The sequence below is a fragment of the Gossypium hirsutum genome, chromosome A11, assembly GCF_007990345.1.
Source record: "Gossypium hirsutum isolate 1008001.06 chromosome A11, Gossypium_hirsutum_v2.1, whole genome shotgun sequence".
NCBI classification, from domain to species: domain Eukaryota; kingdom Viridiplantae; phylum Streptophyta; class Magnoliopsida; order Malvales; family Malvaceae; genus Gossypium; species Gossypium hirsutum.
Genome location: NC_053434.1, coordinates 8,249,722 through 8,266,970, shown reverse-complemented (window position 1 = coordinate 8,266,970; position 17,249 = coordinate 8,249,722). Strand labels below are relative to the sequence as shown.

At 36.6% G+C, this 17,249-nt stretch overlaps 1 protein-coding gene across 1 annotated transcript; it reads right to left on the bottom strand.

The window, feature by feature from the left end:
- Positions 1–146: 146 nt before the first annotated feature.
- On the bottom strand, positions 147–3,511 carry LOC107957279 (subtilisin-like protease SBT4.14). The gene is made up of 11 exons (XM_016892770.2): positions 3,376–3,511; positions 3,196–3,287; positions 3,013–3,110; positions 2,783–2,926; positions 2,573–2,678; positions 1,767–2,280; positions 1,599–1,696; positions 1,309–1,533; positions 1,123–1,231; positions 846–1,059; positions 147–747 (listed from the first exon to the last, which is right to left on the bottom strand). Exons 1-11 carry the CDS (start codon positions 3,475–3,477, stop codon positions 203–205), a joined length of 2,247 nt encoding a protein of 748 aa, XP_016748259.2. The 5' UTR covers positions 3,478–3,511; the 3' UTR covers positions 147–202.
- Positions 3,512–17,249: the final 13,738 nt, after the last annotated feature.

Below are 17,249 nucleotides of genomic sequence, written 5' to 3'. Positions count from 1 at the left end.
TTTTATTACTCTAACGGTAAAGTATAATTTTGTTATTACAAATTTAAAATTTTATTAGAGCTAAATGAAAATTTTCAATTTCAAGAAGTCGTGCTCTGTGTTTCGCTGGATTTGCCACTTAAGTAATATTATAGTATAGTAAAGTATAGATATAGAACGGGTTGCACTTGCATGGCCCCTTTTATATATGACTAGTAATATTTTAGTCTTGGAGAGTATAGATTACAATAGGACTTCTCACAGTGTGGCTAGTGCTTTTCCATACAAGCGAAGCTGATAGCACCGTAAATGCAGTGCTTGCCACTGGTTTTGCCTTCACCACAACCTTAAAACTTCGTTTCTGCAAGCTACGACTGAAGATTAGGCTTTTGGGCTTAACTGTGATTTCCACTCCTTTGGGACCTTCAATGGTAGCATTATACACCAATGCTGGACCTACATTGGTCACTCTTCTCATGAAAACACCTACACTTTGCTGTTTGCCATTTTTCATGTTAAGTTGCATTGATGGGTAGTTAAGGGCATCGTAGCCAAATCCAGGAAGCAACGAGGAGCAATTTATGGACTTTGTGCCCACTAAATGAGCTATAGATGATCCGCTGTAGCCTTCGTGACATAGGAATTGAATATAAGACATCTCGTCCATGTCATAGATAAGGCCAGGGTTTATGGCTTTGGTAGGATTCAATTGGCCGGCACCATAGGCGAATTCGGCATCCTTGTTCGCCCTCCGGCTCATCGGTTTTGCTTATTATTAGTTTATTACAAAGAAGTGTTAAGATTTGACACGATTGAAATAGTGAATCGAGTTAGAATAATTGATGGGTCTATGTTTTTATCCTTACCTGTGGTCATGATTGCAGATCTGATTGCAGCTGGTGTCCAAGTAGGGTGAAATGACTTTACATAGGCGGCTACACCAGCAACATGCGGGCAGGCCATGGAAGTGCCAGACATGAGAGTGAACTTTGAATGCTGGGTGTCACCCTTTAACCCGGTGAGGGAATTCATAAGAGTGTATGCTGCCAAGATGTCCACACCAGGGGCTGCAATATCAGGCTGTATATTTGTTTAGATATCTAAGCCCTTGAATTAAAGACAGAATTCAAAGCTTATTGATACCTTGAGAAGATGTTGTGAGCCTGGATTTGGGCCTCTAGATGAAAATGAAGCAGTAAAAGGAGCTGAAACTTTGACTTCATGTGACCCGTATATCACTGCTGAAGCTGATCTGCTAATCATCATTTGAGCATTTTAGCATTTATCATCATCAACAGGGAATCATTTAAAAACATTCTATATTCATACCTCGCGGAATGTATATATTTATCTATAGTTTCCCCTACAGTCATATTCACCATGGTGGCCGGTGCCATAAAAATACGAGCAGTATCAAGGTATTGCTCGCTTTCGACCACTGTGCCGATTCCTCCAATTCCTTTAACAACAGAATCAGCATCAAACTGGCCTAGCATACAGTAAACAAGCCGTCCTTTTACCTTTGCAGGATCCAATGTGTTACCATAACAGAACCTGTAATTACAATCAAACAGTCAATTTTCCCACTTTTTAGAAGATGATGATGAACAAAGTACTACCTTGCTAATTCCTTGCTTTCTGCATTCATGGAAACATCAGCCCCACTGACAATGGGGTAAAATTTTTCGTTTGCTCCAAATAAGTTAATCCCAATTCCCTGTTAGCAAACCAATTAGATTTGATTCCAAGTATTCAACAAAAATAAATTTTCTTCATATCAAACCTACCGAGTAACTTTGTCCATTTCCCAACTTGACTGCACTCCTAAATTGTCGATCAATCCCAGTGGCTGCCACAGTAAGAAGCCATGGAGAATTGTTAGACAAAGAACCCAAGCTGGGGCCATCGTTACCAGCAGAAGCCACCGTGATAATTCCCTTCTTCAAGGCATGGAATGCACCGACCGATATAGAATCAGTGACAAAATCCTCAGTCGCCCCACCTATGGATATAGATATAACATCCACACCATCGGTGATAGCATCGTCCATTGCAGCGAGGATGTCCATGTCGGCACATCCTGAGCTGACCCAGCATACTTTGTATATAGCTATCCTAGCTGAAGGCACTGCACCACGAGCAGTGCCTTTGGCTAGCCCAAAAAGGCTCGCGTTGTGGACTAGGTTTCCTGCTAAGGTTGATGATGTGTGGGTGCCATGCCCATCCACGTCTATAGGTGATAGAATGTCAGCTGGGTCGGGGTTACCATCAAGCTTGAAGTATTTAGCTCCTACTAGCTTGCTATAGACAGAACTCAATCAAGGTGGTCCAAGGGAAAAAATAATCAACATTAAGCACCAATAAAGCATATTTAATATTTACATTCAATTCGTACTTAATTTTTTTTAATTTAGTACTTAAATTATAATTTGATAAAGCCTAACCTTACCTCACTCCATTACTACAGAAATAACAATCTTATAATTACATTGCTTCAAATAATTTTAAAATTTTTAACAATACGACAAAAAACATGGGATTAAGTTGATAAATCTAAGAATTAATATATTAAAAAATAAAACATGGTTTTTACTTGTTGCATCCTGAGAAATTTTGAAAATGGTGGCATGTTCCTTTCCAATTATGGGGTGGTGGACCAAATCCATCATCCTTAAAGCTATCTGACTGTGGTGCGATTCCTGTAAGTGGAATTACATCATATTAATTCCCAGATATTGATTTTTATTTTTAAAACATAATTTGTGTAAAGCAAAAAAAAAAACTAACTAAGTTTTCCTCAAACCTGTATCAAGCAGACCCACAATAATGTTTTTCTCGAGCTTCAAATTTCTTTTAGCTGTTTGTGGAAATCCAATGAAGTCCCATGATTTTGTTGTGTGTAGCTTGTGATATCGATTTGGCAACACACAAACCACTTCATCCACTTCTAAACACCTCGAATACCAAATCTTATTAATGTCAAAAAAATATGGAAATTAAATGGACCCGAAAAGAAAAAAAAAATTCATGTACCCATTAACATTTCAGCTTCATCTTTAGATAGCTTTGCAGCAAAGGCATTGAAGCTCTTTGTATAGCTATAAATCATGGACTCTTTAGCATCATGTTCACTGTTCAAAACCCAATGAACAAACTGATATGCGGACGTACATATATATATATCAATGTATGTATGGGTAAGAAAGCTAAGCTAACCTTGCCTTGACAGAGCTGAGAAGGCTCAAGTGCTTTCGAGCTGCAGAGGCTTGGCTCAAAGAACCATCTCCCAAGTAAACAATGTAAAAATTCTGTCACGTTGAACACTTGTAGGGTTACATTTACAGACAGATAACGGGTTATAAAGACAATATATATCAATTACAAAGGAGAATGCACCTTTGTTTCTTCTTCTTTAGATGAAACAGTTTTCAGAATTATTAAAAACAATAGAAAAAGCTGATAGGTAAGAGTTGAGCAAATAAATCTCACTTTTCTCATTTTTACAGGGTTCTTTTTTGGTTTTCTTTCCTTGTTAGGTTGATGAAGCTTTAGCTATAGATTTAGAAGAGAATAGCACATTTAAAGCCATTGACAGGTTTTAGATGGACTGACAACAATACCAACAATGGCTAAAATGGATGACATAAGAAACAACAAACGTGTACTGCACTTCTTTTGTTGTAACAAGCCTGTATATTTCAACTAAAAGATATTATAGACATTGAGATTTAACTTTAAACGTTGTTTTTTTTAAGTAAGTAAATGAGATTATAGACCACGATTTGCAAAGCAAGTTGCAAGTTTAGTAGGAGGAAAATATATTTTAAGTCACTGAAATTCACGTCTTTTTATATTAATAATAATATTCATGTCAATCGAGTTAAAATTCAATCAGCTTAATTAAGTACATTTTCAAGATATAATTTAGCTTGAAAATTTAGTTAAGGTATAATATAGTGTAGATGATCGGTAAAAGCGTTGTATTAGGAGAAGGCTTAATTTGAATTTATGGAGCTTTCGACAAATTATGAAAGATTAAATGGAGAAGTTACTTGTAAACAAAGGAGCCCTCACGCCTTTATTTCTAATTCAAGCAATTAAAGCTTTCAAAATCAAATAAAATTAATTCAATTAAAAGTAACTCTAACCTTCCCATATAAGATGTTTAACTCAATATCACTCTGGAAAAAATAAAGAGTAAGTCTTTATAATTTCACTATATATAATTAATAATTTTTTTAATTTTATTTTTTTTGAAAAAAAAATCAATCTCTAATTTATATCAGATAAATCTATTGATTGTTGATATTTTACTTTAAGATTAATTTCATAAGAAATCCTCCAACTAAATTCTAAATCGGTACTTGAATTGCAAAATGTTCTATTTAAATTCTCAAAATATTAGTACGATATCAATAAGGTCTTTAAATGGCAATTGAAATATGACGTGAAGAATAATTAAACTAAATAATTAAATTGTAAGTACGTATATACTTATTGTATGAAAAACTTGATTAATATACATTAGAAACAAAGAAATAATCTTCCTACATTTTATTGGCAGTGTAAATATATTATGCTTGAGATTCAAGTTATGCATACGATAGGTACATACACATTTGAAATTTGATCTACGTGTTTTAGACATATTACAAGTCAGATTCGAATTACTATTTAATGCCTAAATTACCGATTAGGTTGATGTAAATCTTGATTGATATAATATTTACACATTGAATATTGAATTAGCATGTTTTAATTTTAGGAACTAATTTAAATATAAATAATAGTTTAAATACATTATTAAACTTTTTAGGTTTCATGTTATTATAAGCCCTCAAACTTTTTTCAAAAAAATTAATTAATCTCGTTCGAACTTTATGCACTCAATTGAGTCATGAATTAACAAAACCGGTCAAATAATCTTTTGACTGACATTGATCGTTAGTATTTAATGGCGCACCTATTATGACCGTTAAAGAAACCGACTCAGTCAAACGTTGTTGACATGGCATTGCCACATCAACATTCCATGTCAGCAAAAATAACAAATCTTTTGAATTTGTAAATATGATATATATATTTTTAATATTTATAATCTCTATTTATAATGAATATGTGTTTGAAGATCAAATTGATAGAATTTATGAATATGTAGGGTTAAATTTATTGAGTTGTTTAGAATTAAGACCAATATGATAGAATGTGTAAATGTTGAGGACTAAATGTGTTATTATACTAATTAAAAAAACTATATCATTATTTCCGTTGACAATTTAACAAAAGGTAACCAAAACAGAAATAATTAAAAATATTAATGACAGAAAAATTTTATAATTTAATGACCAAAGTAAAAGCACACTTATAATTGAATGACTAATTGTACGGTGTATCCTTTATTTTATAGTAATCGGCTTGTACTGATATAGAACTAATTTTAGGTTTGGACAAGAGCTGAGGTCTGAGACCTCAAATCGGGTTAGGCCTGAGTAAATAATGATACGTTTACTTGATCTTTGATTGGGCCCCAACCGTAATTTTTGAAATTAACAACGTTAAACCTCAACCGCCCTCATGTTCATAAGTTCATTTACTCTCTTGTCCCGCCAAAAGCCGATACTCTAAATCACTGTCTCCCTCCATACGCGCCACCTTTCCCCCTCCCCCTCCGCCTCAAAACTCCGAGATTATTTACTCCTTTCTGCCACCACCACCATCCCTTTCTCCAAACACCGAGAAAACTGATCCCTAAACCGAACAAAAAAGCAAAACCCGAAGACCGACCCCCTTCGTCGCTTGATCAGATAAAGCCGATACATTCTGACTTGCTTTCGATTTTCAGTCCGGTTACAGAGAGAGCATCTAGACGGTGAGGCCTATTGGGCTGAGAGTACCAAAGTACTCACCGTTCGGACTAGGTCTGTGGACCCGAAGGTGAAATCCGTGGAGGGCTTGGAGGACCCGAAATTAGAGGAGAAGAGGAGGCTCTTGGGGGAGCCGATTCAGGGATGCCTCTTACTGAGGCTGAGAGGAAGTTTCTGGAGAAATGTCAGAGAAATAGAATTAAAAGGCAAATAAATTTAGGTATTCTTTACAGTTTTCGATTTTATTATTATCTTCCCCAAATGTATAGTGTAATTCTAGCAGTGTAGCATCATGATATATATATTGACTTTTGGGCTTATATAAGGTAAACCTACTAATACTATTCCACAGTTTCTAGCAAGCCTTCCATAAAGTGATTTGCTAGGGGAAAGGAAGAGCAAGCTAAGTTGCCTTTGGTGGCCATTCTGTTCTTCCACACTTGTAATGCTTTTCGATATTTAATTAATTAGGCAAATTCAATCTGTTACAAGACCAGGTTCCTTGTATCTTTGTCACAGTTGAAAAGGAGCAGATTGTGGTGTGGAGAGGAAAAAACTATAATCCTTCCAGAGAATGGACTTTCCATCACTGACTGAATATTTTTTGATGACCCAAGCTTGGGACGTGGAGAGGTGTTATAGCTCCGATGAGAGTAGTGATCAGTAGGTCTTGTTAGAATTGTGTGACTCAAATTCTAAGAGATTGCTTGCAAGTCAAGTTAAACAAAAATATATTTTCTTTCTAGAAGATTTAGTATTTATTAGTATAATATATTTAGCATTTATTAGTATAGTTTATTTGACTTACTAATTTAGCCTATAAATAGGCTCCTTTATAATCTTAGAAGATAGACACCCATTAGATTAGAACTCATAACACATTCAGAGAATTTTGTGTTTACGTTTGAGGGTTCTTTGTTTTTCGGGTTTTCGGGGTTTAGTTTTTATCTCCATCTTTTGTACTCTTCATTCTTTTGCCATTATAGTAAAATTATCTTTGCCCGTGGTTTTTTATCCTCTTTTGAGGGGTTTTTCCACGTTAAATTTGTGTGTTCATCTTCTCAATTTCTTCTACTATTTTTACTTGTTCGTTGCTTATTCGGGACGATCCTAACAAGTGGTATCAGAGCTAGTTTAACTTTCATAGATCAGCCCGGTCAGAGATGGCAGCAACAAGGTTTGAAATTGAGAAGTTCGATGGTGAGACAAATTTCAATCTGTGGCAAGTTCGGATGATGGCAATTCTAGTTCAAAATGGCTTGAAAAAGGTTGTTACAGGGAAAAAGCCTGAGAATCTAAATCAAACAAAATGGGAAGAGCTTGATGAAAAGGCCTTGTCTGCAATCCAGTTGTGCCTCGCGAATACAGTATTGCAGGAAGTATTGATGGAGAAGACCTCATCCGCCTTGTGGAAAAGGTTAGAAACTCTTTATGCGACTAAGTCTCTGGCTAACCGTTTAGTGTTGAAACAACGTCTATTTACGTTTCGCATGAACGAAGGTGAGCTTCTTAAAGATCACATCAGTCAATTCATTACTCTTTTAAATGATTTAAAGAACGTTGAGGTTTATATTGACGATGAAGATCAAGCTATGCTATTATTGTGCTCTTTACCCTCTTCATACAAGTCTTTCAGGGAGACCCTGATTTATGGCAGAGACAAACTCTCGTTCGAAGATGTGAAGGGTCATTTGTTGAGTAGAGACAAACTCGACAATGAGTTTGATTTGAATAGCAAAGCAGATAGACAAGCTTCCGTTTTGGTAGCATCAAAGAAACGAGACAAAAGGTGTCGCTATTGCAAAAAGTTAGGTCACGTCAAAGCAGATTGTTATAAACTGCGAAATAAAAGAGCTGCTGAGAATAACGAGGAAGATGTAGCTGGTGCTAATTTTGTCGATGAAGGCGGTGATGATTTCTTGTTAGTGTCAACGAGAGATAACTCCAAGCTTACGTCTGAGTGGATCCTAGATTCAGGATGTTCTTTCCACATGTGTCCCAATAGAGAATGGTTTTCCACATACAGTTCAGTTAAAGGTGGAGTTGTGCACATGGGAAACGATTCATCTAGTAAAATAATCGGTATTGGTACTGTTAAAATTAGGATACACGATGGGACGATTAGGACACTCTCAGATGTCAGGTATGTACCTGATTTACGAAAGAATCTCATCTCCTTGAGTATTTTAGACTTGAAAGGATGCAGAATCAACATCGAGTCGAGCGACATTAAAGTATCTCGTGGAGCTCTCGTTTTGTTAAAAGGTAAAAGAACCGGCAGTCTTTATATTCTGGAAGGTTCTACAGTGACCGGTGAAATCGGACGTCCCTCGTCTGTTACGGAGTCAAAGTCAACTCATTTGAAGCGGAGGCAACTTGGTCATAGGAGGGAAAAAGGTATGACCGTTTCGTTGAAGAGAGGTTCTCTTTTGGATGCAGGTTTTGAAAAGTTAGGGCACTGTATTCGTGAAAATCAGACCCGGGTTAGTTTTGATTTGGCAGTGCACAAGTCGAAGGCTAGAAGTCTTCCAGCTTCTAAGCATAGATTCGACTCAGTTAATTCCCTGCATAGTTCAAGATAGGCCCGTGGCGGGTTTTGGCAAAGATGGCATTGAAAGAATTTGTGTCAAGGTGGAGATTGTTAGAATTGTGTGACCCAAATTCTAAGAGATTGCTTGCAAGTCAAGTTAAACAAAAATATATTTTCTTTCTAGAAGATTTAGTATTTATTAGTATAATATATTTAGCATTTATTAGTATAGTTTATTTGACTTACTAATTTAGCCTATAAATAGGCTCCTTTACAATCTTAGAAGATAGACACCCATTAGATTAGAACTCATAACACATTCAGAGAATTTTGTGTTTACGTTTGAGGGTTCTTTGTTTTTCGGGTTTTCGGGGTTTAGTTTTTATCTCCATCTTTTGTACTCTTCATTCTTTTGCCATTATAGTAAAATTATCTTTGCCCGTGGTTTTTTATCCTCTTTTGAGGGGGTTTTCCACGTTAAATTTGTGTGTTCATCTTCTCAATTTCTTCTACTATTTTTACTTGTTCGTTGCTTATTCGGGACGATCCTAACAGGTCTGCTTCTGTGTTGTATGTTCACTGCATAGGTGAAGTAATTATATGCCTTCTCACTTCTCTTGGAAAAGGGAAAAAGTTGGGAACTGTATATGAAGATATCTCCCTGTTTATGATATGAGATCTGGAATACCTAATGCCATCAACCAAGATTGCATCTTGGTCTTTCATTTTGTCATAACATTCACTCTTTCCCCTTGCATTCAATGATAGTAGATATTTATTCGTTTTTCTCTAGATGCTAGGAGATTGGTGCCAAGTGCCAACATATATTTACAATCGGTGTCTTTTTGTGCAAAATTGCAAGTGCTCGTAAACTAGTCTGTGAAGTTCTTATGCAGGGTCTTGTAATACTGTTTGAACATTATTGAAGCGGTTTAGGACCTATCTTGTATGTCTGTTCTTTAACGCCGCAAAAAACTAGATAATGGAAGGCGACTAAACGACTCAACATCATCAAGTTGTTGGAATGTCAAAATTAAATTCTCAAATCAGTTCATATTGTCATGCCATGTCGGCAACAATTTTTGTGTGTCATATTTAGCATAGCATTTTATTCATCAAGAAGAAAATAGGTGCGTGTTATGTTGTGGTTGATCCTTTGGAAGGTTTCGTATCCTTAAAGAATCAGATTAAAGCGAGATTTTGCTAGAAAATGACTTCTTTATCGCCACGCATCGGAAAGAAACACATTTTTACAAAGCCCGATAGCAACGGGGGTAATGAGTCAGGAACGCGTGTCCCCCTCGTACCACCACACACCCTCAGCAATCCGATGTCTCGAAGAAACATGAACCTGTGTTTGAAAACTGTTCTACACCATTCGACAAGAAGCTGATGGAAACCATAGCCGAGTTTGAAACACGATGGATTTGAGCGACGGGTTGTGTGGTTGTGGCCCCATAATTTGCCCTTGATTAAGGCTTAGTTAGTATAGTGGCTATTAATGACAAGTGATTGGACAATTTAGACATTTGATAATTGGATAAAACAGCTGCTAACTACTATTAAGCTCCACCTCCTTGGTCTGGCTGAGCTTGAACTCGTTTCCCCTTCCAAAGTTTATCGGTTGTGGGTCCTCAATCTGTTGAAAAGTCAAAAATGGTAGGAGGTGCAATTGGCACCGAAAGAAGAAAGTAAAAAGTGGTTGGCAAGTTGAGTTTAAAGTTGAATGGTATAATTGCAATTTTGGTCCCTAATTTTTTAGGCCATTTGCAAGTTAGTCCCTGAACCTTAACTATAAATAGGTCTAACCATTTCTCATTTCAACCATCCCAACCAATCTTTCTCTCTTAGTTTTCTCTCTTCTCCCATTTGAGAATTCTTAAGGAATTCTATTTGTTTGTAATATTTTAGAGATAGTAAAGTTATCATCTGGTGTTAGTGCCCGAGGACGTAGGTATAATTTACCGAACCTCGTTAAATCTCTTGTGTTCTTTCTTGTCCTATTTTTTCTTTCAATATTTGAGGGTATAATAGTAGTATTTAATTGTGCTATTAAATTACTATAGAAGGGATATTCTGTCTAAGGAAAGACTTGGTATTTAAGAGATCCATGTGATCCACCTCTCTTCCCTGGGAATTGAACTTTGTGTGATTTTTTAGTACAATAATTTACACGCTTCCGACCCTATTGGAACAACAAGTGGTATCAGAGCCGAAGGTTAATCGTAGTATGCTCTGTGGTTGCAGTTTAAACTGATCTTCCACATCAGAAAAGATTTTCTTAGGTATATATTGAAAGATTATGGAGAAAACGGTCGGTGTAGGAGCTTCAACATCGTCCATGTGGACAAGACCGACAATTGCAAATGCAAGATTGGCCGTGGAGATCTTTGATGGCACGGGCCATTTTGGTATGTGGCAAAGTGAGGTTCTAGATGCCCTTTTTCAGCAGGGTCTAGACATTGCCATTGATGAAGAGAAACCAGATGATGTACAGGAGAAAGATTGGAAGGCGATCAATCGGTTGGCATGTGGCACAATTCGATCATGCCTTTCTCGAGAGCAGAGGTATGCTTTTTCAAAGGAGACTTCTGCAAATAAGTTGTGGGTGGCACTTGAAGAAAATTTTTTGAAGAAAAACAGTCAAAATAAGCTCCACTTGAAGAAAAGACTGTTTCGCTTCACATACGTCTCAAGTACCACAATGAATGATCACATCACCAAATTTAATCAGTTAGTCACTGATTTGCTGAATATGGATGAGACATTCAAAGATGAAGATTTGGCTTTGATGCTGTTGGGGTCACTTCTTGAGGAGTTTGAGTTCCTAGAAACTACTCTACTTCATGGCAGGAGTGATATATCTCTGAGCGAAGTCTGTGCGGCCTTATACAGTTATGAACAGAGAAAGAAGGACAAACAGAAAAACTCAATCAGAGATACAGAAGCTTTAGTAGTCCGAGGTCGTTCATACACTCGGAAGAAAACTCAAAAGGGGAGATCAAAGTCAAAGTCCAGACTCGGGAAAGATGAATGTGCTTTTTGTCATGAGAAAGGCCACTGGAAGAAAAATTGTCCAAAGCTGAAGAATAAGGGAAAAGCTGCTGTAGATGCTTGTGTTGCTAAGCATGATACTAGTGACTCTGAACTATCACTGGTTGCATCATCATCGTCGTTCCATTCAGATGAGTGGATATTGGATTCGGGTTGTACCTATCATATGTCCCCTAACCGGGAGTGGTTCTCTGATTTAGTAGAACTAAATGGAGGAGTTGTTTATATGGGCAATGACAATGCCTGTAAAACTGTTGGGATAGGTTCAATCCAATTAAAGAATCAAGATAGATCAACCAGAGTTCTGACTGATGTTCGGTACGTGCCCAGTTTGAAGAAAAATCTCATCTCATTGGGAGCCTTGGAATCCAATGGTTCAGTTGTTACTATGAGAGATGGGATTTTGAAAGTGACATCTAGCGCACTTGTGATATTGAAGGGCATCAGGAAAAATAACTTGTATTACTACCAAGGTAGTACAGTTATTGGAGCAGTCGCTGCAGCTTCCGGTAACAAAGACTTGGACTCAATGCAGTTGTGGCATATGAAGTTGGGACATGCCAGCGAAAAATCCTTGCAAATTCTGGCAAAGCAAGGATTGTTGACAGGTGCAAAGGCTTGCAAATTAAAATTTTGTGAGCACTGTGTTCTGGGAAAGCAAAAGAGAGTGAAATTCGGCACTGCTATCCATAATACAAAAGGTATTTTGGAATATATTCACTCAGATGTGTGGGGGCCTTCCAAAACACCTTCGTTGGGAGGAAAACACTACTTTGTTACTTTTGTTGATGACTTTTCCAGAAGAGTTTGGGTGTATACCATGAAAACTAAAGATGAAGTGCTTGGAGTTTTTCTTAAATGGAAAACTATGATCGAAAACCAGACTGGCAAGAAAATCAAGCCGCTTAGGACGGACAATGGAGGGGAATATAAAAGTGATCCGTTATTCGATGTGTGCCAAGAGTATGGTATTGTTCGACACTTCACAGTTAGGGATACACCACAGCAGAATGGATTGGCAGAGCGTATGAATCGAACATTGCTGGAGAAAGTTCGATGTATGTTGTCCAATGCTGGGTTGGGCAAGCAATTTTGGGCTGAGGCTGTGACATACGCTGGCCATCTTGTTAATCGTTTGCCATCATCTGCATTAGAAAGAAAAACTCCTATGGAGGTATGGTCTGGAAAACCGGCTACAGATTATGATTCCTTACATGTGTTTGGATCCACTGCATATTACCATGTGAAGGAGTCAAAGTTAGATCCGAGGGCAAAGAAAGCTCTCTTTATGGGAATCACTTCTGGAGTGAAGGGATTTCGTCTTTGGTGCTTAAGCACAAAGAAAATGATCTGTAGCAGAGATGTTACCTTTGATGAATCTGCCACATTGAAAAAGGTAGCAGATAAAGATATTCAGATGAGCAATACTCCACAGCAGGTGGAGTGTACTCCAAAACAGGTGGAGTTTGAGCAGATGGGGATTTGCCCAGTTAATAAGTCTAATTCTCCAGCCACAATGGAGGAATTAGAGGTTGAAGAGGTTCTGATCCAAGAACCACTAAGTACACCAGAACCAGTTGCAGTTGCAAGGCCACGGAGAGAAATTCGTAAACCTGCTCGATTTACTGATATGGTGGCCTACGCCCTTCCCGTTGTTGATGATATTCCTATCACTTATCAAGAAGCAATGCAAAGCTTAGAAAGTGATAAATGGAAAAGCGCCATGGATGAAGAAATACAGTCTCTCCGGAAGAACAATACTTGGGAGTTGGCGCAATTACCGAAAGGTAAAAGGGCAATCAGATGCAAGTGGGTATTCGCAAAGAAAGATGGATCTCCTAGCAAGAAGGATATTCGCTACAAGGCAAGATTGGTAGCTAAAGGCTACGCTCAGAAGGAGAGAATTGACTACAATGATGTATTTTCCCCTGTTGTGAAGCATTTCTCCATTAGAATTTTGTTGGCCTTGGTAGCACAGTTGAATTTGGAGCTAGCTCAACTTGATGTTAAGACGGCTTTCTTGCATGGTGAGTTAGAAGAGGAGATCTATATGACTCAGCCAGAAGGATACACAGATGCTGGTGGTAGAAATTGGGTTTGTAAGCTTAACAAATCGCTATATGGATTGAAGCAATCCCCGAGGCAGTGGTACAAGCGATTTGATAGCTTTATGAGAAGGCAGAAGTACACAAGAAGCAAATATGACAATTGTGTGTATTTGCAGAAGCTGCATGACGGATCTTTCATTTATCTACTCTTGTATGTTGATGATATGTTAATCGCTTCGAAGAGCCAAAATGAGATAGATAAGCTGAAGGCTCAGTTGAATCAAGAGTTCGAGATGAAAGATCTAGGTGAGGCCAAGAAGATTCTCGGCATGGAGATAAGTAGAGATAGACAGAGAGGCAAGCTTTGTTTGAATCAGAAGCAATATCTGAAAAAGGTATTACAATGTTTTGGTGTAAATGAAAACACAAAACATGTAAGTACCCCACTTGCTTCTCATTTGAAACTTAGTGCTCAATTATCTCCGAAAACTGAAGAAGAAAGAGAATATATGGCAAAAGTCCCATATGCTAATGCAGTTGGGAGTTTGATGTATGCGATGGTGTGTACGAAGCCTGACATTTCACAAGCTGTTGGAGTTGTGAGCAGGTATATGCATGATCCTGGAAAAGGACATTGGCAAGCTGTGAAATGGATTCTACGGTATCTTCGAAAAACCGTAGATGTTGGTTTAATTTTTGAACAGGATGAAGCACTTGGTCAGTTTGTAGTTGGATATGTTGATTCCGACTTTGCTGGTGATTTAGATAAACGTCGTTCAACTACGGGGTATCTGTTTACTCTTGCGAAAGCCCCAGTGAGTTGGAAGTCTACCTTACAGTCTACAGTAGCTGTGTCTACTACAGAGGCAGAATATATGGCAGTTACAGAAGCTGTTAAGGAGGCTATTTGGCTTAATGGATTATTGAAAGACTTGGGAGTTGTTCAAAGTCACATTAGTCTATATTGTGACAGTCAGAGCGCTATTCATTTAGCGAAAAATCAAGTCTATCATTCAAGAACCAAGCATATCGACGTAAGATATCACTTTGTGCGGGAAGTCTTTGAAAAAGGAAAAATTCTACTTCAGAAGATTCCGACAGCAGATAATCCCGCAGATATGATGACCAAGGTGGTAACAACAATCAAGTTTAATCATTGTTTGAACTTGATTAACATCCTGAAAATTTGAGCACCTTTAGGTGTATGGCGCTCGAGAGCGCATTTGGAGGCACTACAAAAGATAGCTTTATCAAATTTGGGGAGTTGAAGGAAGTGTGTGAAGATGTGATTATCCTAATCAAATCTTCAAGGTGGAGATTGTTGAAAAGTCAAAAATGGTGGGAGGTGCAATTGGCACCGAAAGAAGAAAGTAAAAAGTGGTTGGCAAGTTGAGTTTAAAGTTGAATGGTATAATTGCAATTTTGGTCCCTAATTTTTAGGCCATTTGCAAGTTAGTCCCTGAACCTCAACTATAAATAGGTCTAACCATTTCTCATTTCAACCATCCCAACCAATCTTTCTCTCTTAGTTTTCTCTCTTCTCCCATTTGAGAATTCTTAAGGAATTCTATTTGTTTGTAATATTTTGGAGATAGTAAAGTTATCATCTGGTGTTAGTGCCCGAGGACGTAGGTATAATTTACCGAACCTCGTTAAATCTCTTGTGTTCTTTCTTGTCCTATTTTTTCTTTCAATATTTGAGGGTATAATAGTAGTATTTAATTGTGCTATTAAATTACTATAGAAGGGATATTCTGTCTAAGGAAAGACTTGGTATTTAAGAGATCCATGTGATCCACCTCTCTTCCCTGGGAATTGAACTTTGTGTGATTTTTTAGTACAATAATTTACACGCTTCCGACCCTATTGGAACAACACAATCTGAATGGATGTTGCAATTTGGACCGCTAGATCTGGTTCTTGTTGGCATCCGATTAATCGGTCCTTAAATGTTATCTTTTGTTTCCTTCTGCTTCTACTGCCAGGTGGATATTCCGCTTAAGTTTTGTGGAGGGTTTAGTATAATTTTTAAAAATTTTAAGAATTTAATAAAATATTTTGATCTAATTAAAATTTTTAAATTTTTTGTAAAATTAACTTTAAATGAGTTAATTAAAAAGGTTAAAAAAATTAAAAGGTGTAAAGAGAATTTTCAAAAATTTGAGGGGCCTAATTAAAACTTTCTAAAAAATTCAAAGAAAAAATCATTATTTTCCAAAATTTTAGGGACCAAGTTCGCTTAAGCCCGCCTCTGGTACTATCTAAAGATTTTTTATTTCCTTAAAGCTTTTAGATATTAGAGGCACTCATTAAGATATGTTATCAATGTTAATCTTACAGTCTTAACAGAAACCTTTATTCTTTTTACATATGTTATCAAGGCGAGTTGGGTGGTTTTTTTTTCCAGCCATTATGGTAATTACTTGCAAGATTTTGCCTTCTTCTATTATAATTATTGAAAGGTAAAAATGTAATAAATATTATAAAAAAATCTTTAAGTTTTATGTCTAAATATTTTTCTTGAATACTTATATTTAATTTTTTGCTTGCATTTAATAAGATTGAAAATATTAATGGTAACCTCATAAAAAAAATATTAATGATAAGTAACAAAAATTAAATTGGAATGGAGTAGATTGGGTCGGGCAGGGTGGGAATAGATGCATCTAACATCCACAGAGTCGATATTAGTTTTTAAAATTATACATCCATAATAGAGTGGGCAGGCGATAAAGTAAAGTGTACCAACAATGAAACGGTAGTGAATTTAATAACATCCATCCCGACCCCGCTCCAATACTATTTTCAGTCTCATACAAACATTTCCAATCAAATAATAGATAAACAAATAAATCCATCAATTTTTTTTGTAGTGAATTTAATAACATCCATCCCGACCCCGCTCCAATACTATTTTCAGTCTCATACAAACATTTCCAATCAAATAATAGATAAACAAATAAATCCATCAATTTTTTTTTAAAATTGATGGATTTATTTGATTAAATCATTATGTTTGACTAAATCAACTATTCAAGCAAAAACACAAAAGATCATTGTTTTACAATTTTTACTAAATCGACTATTCAAAACACTAATCTGTTATCTAGTCAACATTTTAACAATGCAATTCCCCCTTGTAAATATGCTGAAGTCGAACTTGGTCAAACTTAAAAAGGAGTAACCTACAATCAACAATAAGAGTTCTAAGAGAACAAATATTCACGTCAAAACTAGTCATACAATTGATAACAATTTGAGCATCAATCTCCACAACAAACTTATTCAAATTTAATTGTAAAGCCAGATTCAAACCATCCCTAAATGCCCATAGTTCAACACCTATACTAGTTACATTAGGAATAAATTGATAGGAACTGGCCACCCATTTTCCATGACTATCACGGATAATAGTTCCTACACCACCCTTACTGAGATTTCCGACTAAAGACCCATCAGTATTTAATTTATAGCAATCGTTTTCAGCTGGTTTCCAAAAAATAAGTGTGAAGCTAGGTAAGGGTATCCGTTTAAGTTTTCCTTGCAACGCAAAAAACTCACTAGCTCAACTAAAAACCATCCTAGTCATCTCATTGCTATAATTTCTACCTTTGAAAATGATAGAATTTCTAAGTAACCACACTTCCCAGATAGAATTTCTAAATAAAATATGCCACATTTCACTGTTTATATGACATGACCTAAAAAAGTGATCAATGGTTTCAAGTTGTTAACTACACAAAGGGCACTCTTGAATAATACTCATACCTCTCA